Source organism: Astyanax mexicanus, chromosome 14 (genome assembly GCF_023375975.1).
Source record: "Astyanax mexicanus isolate ESR-SI-001 chromosome 14, AstMex3_surface, whole genome shotgun sequence".
NCBI lineage: Eukaryota > Metazoa > Chordata > Actinopteri > Characiformes > Acestrorhamphidae > Astyanax > Astyanax mexicanus.
The window spans coordinates 6,143,583-6,157,841 of NC_064421.1; the positions used below are offsets into that span (position 1 = coordinate 6,143,583).

The window sequence follows — 14,259 nt, forward strand, 5'->3', positions numbered from 1 at the left end:
CCTCTGTAAAGTTTTAAAGCAGCTTTTGAAGAAAAAGGATTTGCAAAATTGCAAAGAAAGTGAACAGATCTGTGTATTTAATCAGAGGTGGAAAAAGTACTGAAAATTTGTAATTAAGTAAAAGTACCTTTACTTTGCTAAAATTCTACTCAAGTAAAAGTAAAAGTGCCCATAGTGCCCGTAACCGTAATAAACAGTGCTGGGAAAAGTTCAGCTGCTCTGCCATGGAGAACAAAACTCTATGTTTTTTTTTTATTCAAACAATTTGTTAGTTTTTTTTCCAGCATTTCATTTGTGACTCAGTAATGGGGAGTTTTCCAAAGTAGTGAAGTAAATTACTTGGGTTAAAATGAACTTGAGTAAAAGTAAAATGACCTAATTTGAAAACTGCTTTAAAAATTACAAATTACTCATAAAATCTACTTAATTACAGTAATGTGAGTAAATGTAATTAGTTACTTTCCACCTCTGTATTTAAAAAAAAAAAAAATATATATATATATATATATATATATATATAACTATGAATCCTGAACACACACAGTGTGCGGTCCTTACTAAAAGCGAATCTGTCGGCTCTCCTGAATGAGAACACGGTGCTGGTATGTAGGGGGACACTTTGAAATGTGAGACGAAGCTTTTCATCATATCTGGTCGTCGTGGTCGTCATCACTAGCGCTGTCAGTGGCTCTGCTCCGTGTGTGTTCTGTAGGTCGGTCAGTTGGTCTGTTGGCCAACAGACTAATTGAGCTTGTTTCTGATTATTAAAGCCATTTAATTGAGTGGCAGCGAGGACAGCGTCTCTCTCTCCAGCGCCTCGAGAAAAACCTCCACCAACAAGGAGCGCTTAGAGCAGGAAAAAGACGCTATTAAAACCCGAGCCAGTGTCATATAAGCCCTTCCCCGTGATAACTTTGTCCAAGTCGGAATATTATTTTATGAGGCCCATTTCCCAAGATCCCTCTGGCTGCTTTGTGAGGGACTTGACTGCGCTGTTTTTTCGTGAGATAACTAAGAGAGAGAGGGAGCTCTCCCCCTGCAGCTGGACTGAGCTAAACTGCCTCTTTACCCCTATTCAATAGCAAACTGGCTCTTTTAATCCTACTCCATTCTCTCTCTCTCTCTCTCTCTCTCTCTCTCTCTCTCTTTTGCACTCCCTCTCTCTCTCATTTCGAGTATTTGAATTTTAATGAGCTTTTCACCTTTTAAGCAGATGGCTCAGGCTGGATTTCTCCATGAAAAGTAGGGTGAGTTCTCTCTGTCACGTTTTTGCGCAATTTGTTTCAACTACCGCAGTCCTTCAGGGGGTTTTGGGGGGCTTTGACTGGGTAATGTGATGTTTCACTAGGCGCTGCACAGCCTCCCCTAATGAAATCAGCTGAAGGAAAAACAATCTCTCCGGAGACGCGCAGATGAGCGGTATCACAATCACTACAGGATGCCCACCGTCCTGCGGAGGGAAATGAGCGTGCCTCCCTTTGTCTGGAGCCTCGGCTCAGAGCGAGTGCGCATGCCTGCTCGCGTGGTGCCTCGTGGCAGCGGGACAGGTGTAATATGAGCAGCTTTAAAGGGAGAGTTTGGTAAAAAAAAAAAAAAAAAAAATTCATGTGAATTTTCCTTTACTCTAAATGCAGCTGGTCTACTAGGACGTCTGTATTGAGGTCTAGGGTTTGTTTCTATTGGGCAAACCCACTTCCTATCCACTGGAAAGCATGGTATAGCATGCTAAGGCCACTAAAACACTTTCTGTCCACTGGAAAGCATGCTAAAGGTACTAAACCCACTTTCTTTCCACTGGAAAGCATGTTATAGCATGCTAAAGCTACTAAAGACACTTTCTGTCCACTGGAATGCATGGTATAGCATGCTAAGGCTACTAAAGACACTTTCTGTCTACTGGAAAGCATGATATAGCATTCCAAGACTACTAAAGACACTTTCTGACCACTGAAAAGCATCGTATAGCATGCGAAGGCTATTAAAGACACTTTCTATCCACTGGAAAGCATGGTATAGCATGCTAAAGCTACTAAAGACACTTTCTGTCCACTGGAAAGCATCATATAGCATGCTAAAGCTACTAAAGACTATTTCTGTCCACTGGAATGCATGGTATAGCATGCTAAGGCTACTAAAGACACTTTCTGTCTACTGGAAAGCATGATATAGCATTCCAAGACTACTAAAGACACTTTCTGACCACTGAAAAGCATCGTATAGCATGCGAAGGCTATTAAAGACACTTTCTATCCACTGGAAAGCATGGTATAGCATGCTAAAGCTACTAAAGACACTTTCTGTCCACTGGAAAGCATCATATAGCATGCTAAAGCTACTAAAGCCACTTTCTGTCCACTGGAAAGCATGATATAGCATGCTAAAGCTACTATAGATACTTTCTGTCCACTGGAAAGCATGATATAGCATGCCAAAGCTACTAAAGACACTTTCTGTCCACTAGAAAGCATGGTATAGCATGCTAAGGCTACTAAAGACACTCTCTGTCCAATGGAAAGCATGTTAAAGCATGCTAAAGCTACCAAAGACATTTTCTGTCCAATGGAAAGCATGATACAGCATTCTAAGGCTACTAAAGACATGTTCTGTCCACTTGAAAGCATGTTATAGCATGTTGAGGCTACTTAAGCCACTTTCTGTCCAATGGAAAGCATGATATAGCATGTGAAGGCTACTAAAGACACTTTCTGTCCACTGGAAAGCATGGTAAGACTATACTGCGCTAAGGCTACTAATCTAGATCTAGTTATGGCATTGTTTCTGTAGTTTTCACACCAAGAAATTCAAAACAAAGTCCAAACCAAGGTCGATATGTTTGATGCATAAATTTCCTCTTACTCTAGATGAAGCCGGTCTTCTATTGAGGTCTGGGGTGCGTTTCTATTGGGAAAAACCACTTTTCGTCAACTGGAATGCATGATATAGCATGCTAAGACTACTAATCTAGAACTAGTTTTGATCTGATTTAGGCAGTTTTCACACCTGAAAGTCCAGATCAAAGCCCAAACCAAGGTTGATGTGTTTGTTACAAGGGTTTTTCTTTTACTCTAAATGCAGCTGGTCTTCTAGGACGTGTGTATTGAGGTCTGGGGTTTATTTCTGTTGGTAAATTCCACTTTTCCATTGGGTTGCATGTTATTGCATGCAAAGGCTACTACTTTCAAGCTAATTCTCAGATGATTTAGGGTGTTTTCACACCTAAAAGTCCAAAAAGAAGTTGAATTTCAACAAAATACCAGTTTTCTTTCTTCTTCTATTGTTTAACGGGTGACAATAGTCTGCCTCAAATCCCTGTAACCAGTACAAAAGCCTGAACACTGCCAACAAACCCAACCATGGTTCAACTGATCTGAACCACTTGGAACACCCAAACAAAGGAAGACCAAAGACAGGTACGTTATTACCTGGTATGGATCACCAGAGAGTGGAAATGATGCAAAAATAAAACATGTACCGTGTATTTGTAGACACGCTAATTTGTGACTAATAGTACCGCTAATAAATAGGTGCTAAATGCTGGGGTACGCCTAAAATCATCACACGCTCACCTCAAACTGTGCCGAGTTCTGTTCGTCTCAGATCTCAGGCTTGCTTATGTGGTTTTTGACAGTGTCAGAGTGACACACTCCCAGGTATAAAATGCCTGCACGCATCGCAGGACGGTTGCCGCTGCGGTTTCTAGCTGCTCGGCGTATTTTCCGTCCGTGTCAGAGCTCTGCTTCAGACAGCTTTCTGCTTTTCACAGAAATTGGGACCTACCTGGCAGGCCGCTCTCTTGCTTGGGGCAAATTCCTTTCGGAGGCGTCAACAGTCTCTCATCTTCCTCCTCGGGTGTCACCTGGATTCCGATTTCGACCGGTTCCACCACCTTCCTCAGCTCGGCCCGCGGCGGAGAGGGGCTGCTGCGGTCCACCGTTTTGTCATAGCAGCCGTGGACGCCCGTCAGGCTCTGGCACTGCTTCTTCTTGTGCTCGATGAAGAGCAGGATCTCCCCCAGGGGGAACGTCTCCTGGCACTGGCCGCAGGTCAGCAAGTCGTGGTCCCCCAGGCCGGGGGGCAGCGAGCTGGCCATGCTGGGCTCCAGCAGCGTGTGGGGGTGAGGGGGCAGTTCGGCCACGGGCATTCCCGCATCCACATGCTCAGCGTCCGCTGCGGGGGCAAAAACAGAGAAACGTTCGGTCAGCACCTTAATTTGATAACTTAATACTTAATATAACTTCATAATCCTTTATAACTGCATCACTGTCACCATTAATACTAATTTCATAGGCCCTAGAATAGAACCCTGGGGTACTCACACCCATAAAATGCACCTCATGCAACTCAAACTGGTATCAACTACTTCACAACAGGAAGCTTCTGCAGGAGGATTATCTACGTATATGTGATATATACGTATTACCATAAAGGATGATGTGAAATTAGAAAAACTGTGAAAAATCTTGTTATTCTGCAACATATATAAATATATATATTATGTACAGCTCTGGAAAAAAAAACAAGAGAGCAATTCAGTTTCTGAATCAGTTTCTCTGATTGTGCTACTTATAGGTATACAGTATGTTTAAGTAAAATACACATTGTTGTTTTATTTTATAAACCACAGACAATATTTCTCCCAAGTTACAAATACAAATATAATAATTTAAAGTATTTATTTGTAAAACATTAGAAATGTTCCATTTAATCTTAAATAATGCAATAAAAAAGAAGTTCATATTGATAAAGTTATAAGAGTTCAGAAATCAATATTTGGTGATTTTTATTCATCTTGGCATCATGTTCTCCTCCACCAGTCTTACACACTGCTTTTAGATCACTTTATGCTGCTTTACTCCTGGTGCAAAAAATACAAGCAGTTCAGCTTGGTTTGATGGTTTGTGATCATCCATCTTCCTCTTTATTTTATTCCAGAGGTTTTCAATTTGGTAAAATCAAAGAAATTTTAATTTTTTAATAATAATGTAAAAATACTATATTATAATATAAAATAATAAACCTAGTGGTCAAGGAGTTAATCTAACTAAAAGCTAAAACTTGAAATGAACTATGACTAATTGTGACTAAAAATCAGCTGTGAAAGATTATACTACATAGCTGGACAACACGGCCAGAATTTATATAACTATATAAGTTCTGTCAATATAACAATATAATTCAAATAGTGATAGAAAAAAGTCAAATCATACCTAGAAATATCCAATTTATGCAATGTAATTTTAATATATACATTGAAATATCAAAAACGTATCAAACTAACCACCATTGTTTAAACATTACTGACAATACATAACACATATGTAATTATGCATCTATATTCTTTTATTTACAGTATATATATACACTATATTGGCCCAATATGAGCAGATAGTACGACAAAATAATATGTTGTGAAGCAGCACACACTCAAACTCTGGGAAACTGTGTGATGCTGTTAGCTCTGTGTGTGTGTGTGGCATGTGTGTGTGTGTGTGTGTGTGGTGTGTGTGTGTGTGTGTTGGGTAGCTTTAGGATCACAGCCTACTTTTAGATGCTTCTCTACAGTAGATTCAGCTAAATGTAATGCTGTTATTAGTTAGACTGGTTGTGGTTTATTTTTCCGTCTGCTACTGTTGCCGTCTTCAGACGCGTCTCGTCTCACATTCTGCTCTGATTTCACAGAGTTAGCAAGTTAGCATGATAGCATAGCATGCTAACCTGTGAAACTGAGCATGCTAACTAAATATAGGCTGTTTTTGTTCACTCTTTTTTTGTGTGTAAAGCAAAGCAGGCAATGAATTTTCCAATCAAAATCCTCTCAGTACAACAAAAGTTAAAACTTAAACACCAGTAATAACTACTGCAAAACAAGCACATTTAATATGAAGATTATATGGAATTATGCAAATGCAAAATATCATTCCCAACAGAAAAGTCTAATACTGTATTAAACCACGATTGGTTTATCCTTTAGCCTACTATTAGGCCACTATTTGCCCACAAATATCCCACTATTAGCCCACTATTTGGACACAATTGGTCCACTATTAGCCCACTATTTGGACACAATTGGTCCACTATTAGCCCACTATTTGCACATAATTAGTAAAACATTAGCCCACTAGTGACTGACCAACCGACTGCTGGCTGACAATTAGCCAGCTATTGGCCCACAAATAGTTTACTACAATTGGTTTTCAGTTCACTACTAGCCCCTTATTTTCCACACAATTAGTCATCTATTTGCCCATTTTTGACCCACTATTAGCCCACTATTGGCTCAATATTAGCCCACATTTGGCCCACATTTAGCCAACTAGTAGCCCACTATTGGCCCACACTTAGCCAACCATTGGCCCACTATTAGCCCACTATTGGCCCACACTTAGCCAACCATTGGCCCACTATTAGCCCACTATTTGCCCACATTAGCCAGCAATTAGTCCACAAAAGTTCCAATATTGGCCTTAACTATAAGCCACCATATCTTATCTCCACATTCTTCCCTCCCATAACCACATTACACATTAGTTTCATGCTTATTACTAAATAATTCATATTTTAATTCATGAATTATAAAGCTGATGAGATGAATAACTGGCTGTATTTAGTGCAGAAACGGGTTAAAATTACACGACTGGAATAAAGCGCTGCGGAAAATTGAAATAAAAGATAAATTATATGGAACTGGAGACGTAATCACACGTTTTCCCCGAGTTCAGGATCAGTTCATACGGCGTTGAGTTATTCGGCAGCTTGTTAAAGTGAAGGAAGCGAATGCCCAGGCCGCTTTTACAGTTCACCTCCGTCCCACGACAGTCGCTCTAAACTCGGAGAGCGCAGAATAAAACGGGACTCCCCACTTAATCATCCCGCCGGCCACACACACACTCACACACACACACACACACACAGCGCTCCGGCATGTTCTGTCCTGCTCTCCGCCAAGTCCTGATAAACATCCATATGTGGGGCCAGGTCCCAACCACACTGTTATTAATACACTATACAGTGCCTGTGAGAGCGAGAGCCGAGGAGAGAAAAAAAAGAACGAGACGGCCTTCGAACGAGAGAGAGAGAAGAAAGAGAAGAAGAGAAGAGAAAAGAAAAGAAAAGATAAGGAGACACCAGTGGGTGTGGGGCAGGTTTAGGTACTCTAAATATAGTGATTTTTGGTGAATGGTTTAAGTAATACACTGTACTAAAGGTACAAATGTTGGTACAAATGAATGGCTTCAGCTATAAGAAAAGTACTTCCAGTAGAATAGCCCATAATTAGCCAACTATTAGCACACTAGTGACTCACTATTTGCCCACAATTAGCCAACTATTAGCCCACTATTGGCCCACAATTAGCCAACTATTGGCCCACTGTTAGCCCACTACTGGCCCACTATTTGCCAAACAATCAGCCAACTATAAGCACACTATTGGCCCACAATTAGACAACTATTAGCACACTACTGACCCACTATTTGCCCACAATTAGCCAACTATTGGCCCACAATTAGCCAACTATTGGCCCACAACTAGCCCACAATTAGCCAACTATTGGCCCACAATTAGTCAACTATTAGCCCACTATTGGCCCACAATTAGACAACTATTAGCACACTACTGACCCACTATTTGCCCACAATTAGCCAACTATTGGCCCACAATTAGCCAACTATTAGCCCACTATTGGCCCACTTTTAGCCCACTGTTGGCCCACTATTGGCCCACTGTTAAGCCCACTACTGGCCCACTACAATTCGCCAACTATTGGCAAACTATTGACCCACTACTTGCCCACAATCAGCCAACTATTAGTCCACTATTGCCCCACAATAAGCCACCTATTAGCCCACTATTAGCCCACTATTTGCCCACTATTAGCCCACTATTAGCCCACTACTGGTCCACTATTTGCCCATAATTCGCTCCAATCAACACTATTGGGAGAGAAAGTGGTGAACTAGGTGGACATTAGATACACTTAGTCCAACAATGAATCCCTTTGTTTTAAATTGAACAGCTAAATGAAAAGGGTCCAAATATGGTTGTACATATAGTATATGTGTAATTACACAAAATTGCTGTGGTAACACATGTATAACAGTAAATACATTTTTTTGGGTACTGTGTATACCTGCTGCTACTGGATGTCCAGAATTTCCTTCTGGGATCAATAGAGCATCTATTTATCTATAATAAGAGCTTTAAGACCACCTTTAGCAGATCAGCAGTGAAATCGCTCGGGTGGTGTTTATGCAGAAACCGCAAACACACACCGGACACCCTCACTGCCTCCATCTTGAAATATCAGCCCACACCTTTCAGCCGGGCCTTTGTAGTTGCAGGCCCTCTGCTGCTCCAGCACTTTCTTTTTTTTATCAAAGACAGTGGAGGCCCTTGACGAAGCCCCCCGAGAGACCCTTCACACAGACGGGCCGTGTTGACGTTACATGTGACAGCTTATCCTTGTGCCATACTAATCACACGATCTAGACAAACACCTATCTGACTGCCACTTTACACTCTTTTCGGCTTCCTGTCACCGCTTTCAAGCTCGCGGTGCGTCGCTGCGCTGCACGATTTGGGCTAAACCAGAAAAAGAAAAGAAAACGAAGAAAGAAAAAAAGAAAAGTACCACAGCGACGCTGTGAGCTACCAAGCCGACGAGCAGGTGGGGACCTTTGATGCGTATATAAATCTGAGAAACGAGAGGGGAAGCGCAGAAATTAGCAAATTGTCAGAGAGTACAGAGATCAACAAGGACCTTACACTTACAAAAACAGCCCTACAGCCAAGAAACGTGACCCACAGCATAAATACACTCAAAAAAAAAATAATAATAATAATAATCTTTTAAACTAATGTAATTTGTTCATGACAGTTATGGTTTCACAAAAATTCCTTGTGAAAATATCTTAACCCTACATTTGGCCAATCCAACTCATAAAACTCATAGAATTCAAAAGTTTATCCAAACCTACACCTATATACAGCTCTGAAAAAAATGAAGAGACAACTTCATTTTCTGAATCAGTTTCTCTGATTTTGCTATTTATAGATATATGTTTGAATGAAATAAATATGTTGTCATTTAGAGCATTTATTTGCAGAAAATGAGAAATGGCTGAAATAACAAAGAAAAATAAAAAAGAGGTTTCAGACCTCAAATATTGCAAAGAACAAACTAAAAAGGTCATAGTCATAAAGTTTTAAGAGTTCAGAAATCAATATTTGGTGAAATAACCCTGGTTTTTAATCACAGTTTTTATGCATCTTGGCATCATGTTCTCCTCCACCAGTCTTACACACTGCTTTTGGATAACTTTATGCTACTCACTCCTGGTGCAAGTAATATAATACAGGAAATTGACAAATCCTGCACCTAACAGCTGGGGTTATGCATAGGGCTCAGCCAGGATCTACTACTCACTCAACTAACAACAATAGCAAAACCACCACAATCTGATACTGGCTCGACAAGAATCCAGAAGCACAGCCTAACACTATGTTCATGGTCCATTGCCTCAACTGCCAAGTAACAGACCTACCAAAAAATAACCTATGAACAAACAGAATACCTCCTTAATCTAAGCTCACTTCCTTTAACTATGGCAACAACACACTTACCTAAGCACAATCACACACAATAAATCACATTATAAGTTGCTTGAGCAGAACACAGCAACCACTACCATCTGATACTGGCTCGACAAGAATCCAGAAGCATAGCGAACTATGTTCATGGTCCGTGCCTCAACTGCCAAGTACTCAGACGTCTACAAAAACTCATGAGACAAATTATTACAAGAGCAGGACCACACCAATCCCCTTCATCCAAACTCTAACACAAACTTCAGTGCAAGCTCTTCTCAGGGGTCATCAGGCAGGCACCTTCCTTCGTCAGTGTTTCGCTGAATTAGGCCCACTACTCACTCCTGGTGCAAAAATTCAAGCAGTTCAGTTTGGTTTGATGGCTTGTGATCATCCATCTTCCTCTTGATTATATTCCAGAGGTTTTCAATTAGGTAAAATTAAAGAAACTCATCATTTTTGGTGGTCTCCTATGTTCTTTATCCTACTAACTAAACTAAAATGTTAAGTTTTAAGGTACATTCAGTTGATTTCATCGTCTTTCCAAAATGTATAGCCTATTAACCTAGTAACCATCTTCACAAATCCTGTATTACCTCATGAATCCATCACTTTCAGCAGCAGAGAAAGTGGTAACTTGTTCTTACAGCCTACAACACTGAATTCAGGCGAGCACAACTTAATACAGGCTAAAGTACAAGAAAATGCAGAGAAAGGAAGAGGAAGGTACATATCCTAGGGGGAGGTGACTACACACTGATGGTGAAGAAGAGGAGGAGGGCAGGAGGTCCTAGTATGCAAATATGCAAATAGATGGTGCCAGGAGCCAATGGGAAAGATGTGATACCTTGTGTGTGTGAGGAAGTGTAAAAGCAAAATAATTAGATTGGATTGTATCCACAAGAAATGATGAAGTATAGTATATTTATTTGGATTATTTTTCCGTTTGGTACACGAGACTAGCCCCTGGTTTTGAGTGTAAACTGCAGTTTAGTGAGCAGCTTCAGCCTCTGGTTTGTGAAAGTGGACACAGCCCAGGTGCTCCAGCATGAGGCAACGTCGGCGTGATACGAGGCAATCACTCACAGCCGGCAGACGTGTGCTCTGTAACACTCCGACAGAGCCAGCGATGACTCTCCGCACGTAACACAGGTAGCCATGTTTACATCTCCCACAGGACTCGCCTCACCACTAATTTTAGATGATAAATTACAAGCAGCCTGCGCATCCATCTGCAATTTGTCGCCGCTCCAAAGTATAAATGTGGACAGATTCGTAATGTCAGACTGAGAAAACATGAAAAACGTGAAAAACGTGAAAACCCAGATCTCTGTCAGAGAGGAGCTTCATAAAGTTCATAAAGTACTTATAAAAATTAGCATTAAAAAACTAACTAGTTACTTAACTTCTAGTAAAACATCAAAATTCTTGTTTTAATTCTTGGACCAATGCAGCCTTTCTATTGGTCCATACATCATAACATTCTAATGCAGTATTTAAAAAAAAAAAAAAAAAAAATATATATATATATATATATATATATATATATATATATATATATATATATATATATATATATATATATATATAGTGTAAAAGGTTATATATATATATATATATATATATATATATATATATATATATATATATATACACAGTGTAAAAGGTTTTTCAAAAGGTTTTTCTTTAAAAAAAATAATACAAGAATATGCTAAAAACTCAGTAGCAGTATGTAGACTGATTATAATGTGTAATAACCTCAGAGAATTGCTTGGAAAAGCACACACTTGCATAAGTCGTGAGGTGTTATCTTGTAAGGGTTTTTTTTTTTTTGCATTTATTTTAGGAATACCTTATAGAAGTCTGGGTGGCAATGATCATGTCTGGCAGTGTCTGGTTAGAATTGTCTGTGCAAACAGACAAGCAACTGCCATTTTTCATATACAGTATATACAAAATAATATATAAACTGCAAAAAAAATGGAAAAATTGCACAGCATAAACTATGTTTTATACAGTGTTTAATAAATAAAAGTATTTATTATATTAATCATACAGCTTCTGGAAAAAAATAGGAGATCACTTAAAATTATGAGCTTCTTTGATTTTACCAAATTGAAAACCTCTAGAATATAATCAAGAGGAAGATGGATGATCACAAGCCATCAAACCAAGCTAAACTGCTTGACTTGTCTTTCATTTTTGCACCAGGAGTAAAGGCGTAAAGTTACCCAAAAGCAGTGTGTAAGACTGGTGGAGGAGAACATGATGCCAAGATGCATGAAAACTGTGATTAAAAACTGCCAGGGTTATTCCACCAAATATTGATTCAGAAACTAAAGTGGTCTCTTATTTTTTTTCCAGAGCTGTACATGCTGAGGACAATATGTTTCCCAACATAAATCTGAACCCATAGTTATTATTATAGCAATAATAATCATAATAATAATAGCTAATATTGTTGTAGTTATAATAATTACTGGTGTGTTAAAGCCTTAAAGCTGCATGCTGCATTCTTAATAGTCTGTTATTAAGCTGAACACTCTTTTATTATTCAGTGTGGGATGCTAATATGCTAAAGCTAATCTAATACTGATAATATGTAAAAGTTATGAGATAATATGTAGTTAATGACAGTGTGGGCCCACATAGTAGACCTTTAAGGGATAGGCTTAGGAAGTGAACAAAAGTAGTAATAATAATAATAATAATAATAATAATAATAATAATAATAATAATAATGCTCGTGGTTTTAGCCTCAGGTGCAGGTGTTATGAGCCTACGATGATGAGCATCTTCCACTAATCCGGCCCCCTCTCAGAGATACTGGGGGTGCACAGACCCCCTTCAGGCAAACTCAGCCCATCTGTGCATTAAATTAGGAGTTCATCTATGGAAATAAACACACGCACATATCTGCATATACTTGGCAACCGCAGACGTCTGCCTAACGTACACTACACTATATTATAATACGAGACTATAATATTGTATTATGTGACAATGGAACTTGATACTGTATTACAGAACTACTGTAGTGAATTCACACACTTACATACACACAAAACACACTTACACACACACACAAAACACACTTACACACACACACAAAAAGAGCGCATCCATAAACAAGAGGATATAAGCAAATGCAAAAGATGGCGTCTACATATTCACTAAAAAGTGCACCTGTGAAGATAAAAATATATGTGTGTGCGTGTGTGTGTGTGTGCGTGTATTAGAGTGTGCCTGTGAACATTTGCATGTGTGTGTGTGTGATTCTGCACATCCTGGGAACTTGCAGCAGCAGCAAAGCAAAAGCAAGATAAGGCTGGAGGAGTGGGGGCGGGGGGGTTATGTATGTGTGTGTGTGTGTGTGTGTGTGTGTGATCATAGATTTAAAAAATAATGATAAATATTAAAAAATATAAAATAAACTTAAATAAAACATATCAACTTGAGTGTAAAAATTACCATACATTTTAACATTATCGTCTCTGAAGCATTTCTATTGGCTCATTCATCAAAAATGGGGTAGATTCGTGCCTTTGAAGTGACAGCGAGGACACGCACATCCTGACAAAGTGATAAGCTTAGTTTTAATGTCATTTTAATGTGTGTAGATATTCTTATATTATATAATGTTGCTTCAATGGAAGTCAATGTAAAAAAGACTGTACTGTAAGTGTTATTTCATTTTCAGCACTTGTACTGGTCCATTCATCATTAAATCATTGTACTGTTAAAAAAGAGAGAGAGTATTATATATTTTTCTGGTTTCTGGGCAATTCAGCTTTGGAAAAAATGAGTTTCTCTGATTTTGCTATTTATAGGTTTATGTTTGAGTAAAATGAACATTGTTGTTTTATTCTATAAACTACAGACAACATTTCTCCCAAATTCCAAATACAAAAATTGTCATTTAGAGCATTTATTTACAGAAAATGAGAAATGGCTGAAATAACAACAAAGATGCAGAGCTTTCAGACCTCAAATAATACAAAGAAAACAAGTTCATATTCATAAAGTTTTAAGAGTTCAGAAATCAATATTTGGTGGAATAACCCTGGTTTTTAATCACAGTTTTCATGCATCTTGGCAGCATGTTCTCCTCCACCAGTCTTACACACTGCTTTTGGATAACTTTATGCTGCTTTACTCCTGGTGCAAAAATTGAAGCAGTTCAGCTTGGTTTGATGGCTTGTGATCTGTCGCTAGATCGTTCTATCTATCTATCTATCTATCTATCTATCTATCTATCTATCTATCTATCTATCTATCTATCTATCTATCTATCTATCTATCTATCTATCTAATAAAACTCTTAGCTGAAGAATAATCAGAATACTCAGTTTAAAGCTAATTTAATGCTTCAGAGTATAATCATCTCTTACACACAGATAATAAGCAGGCTGAAGATGTGTGTGTGTGTGTGTAGAGGAGGAGGGAATATGAGGCTGTAGAAGAATGTGTGTGTGTGTGTGTGTGTGTGTGGGGCAATGGTGGAAAGCATTAGTTTAATGTGTCACAGGTCCAGCACAGGCCCAAATCACACTGACAGCAGGAGCTAAAGCCCAGACCGGTAAAAAATGTGCAGCTCAAATTCTCTCTCTCTCTCTCTCTCTCTCTCTCTCTCTCTCTCTCTCTCTCTCTCTCTCTCTCTCTCTCTCTCTCTCC

The 14,259-nt window shown here is 39.1% G+C and overlaps 1 protein-coding gene across 2 annotated transcripts in view; it reads right to left on the reverse strand.

Moving 5' to 3' along the window:
- bcl11ba (BAF chromatin remodeling complex subunit BCL11B a) overlaps positions 1-14,259 on the reverse strand; it is a 98,456-nt gene that overhangs the window by 65,921 nt on the left and 18,276 nt on the right. For both annotated transcript variants that reach the window (XM_049464132.1, XM_022673271.2), the window contains exon 2: positions 3,778-4,167. In XM_049464132.1, the coding sequence (XP_049320089.1) occupies positions 3,778-4,167 (390 nt within the window). The remainder of the gene's footprint in view (positions 1-3,777; positions 4,168-14,259) is intronic.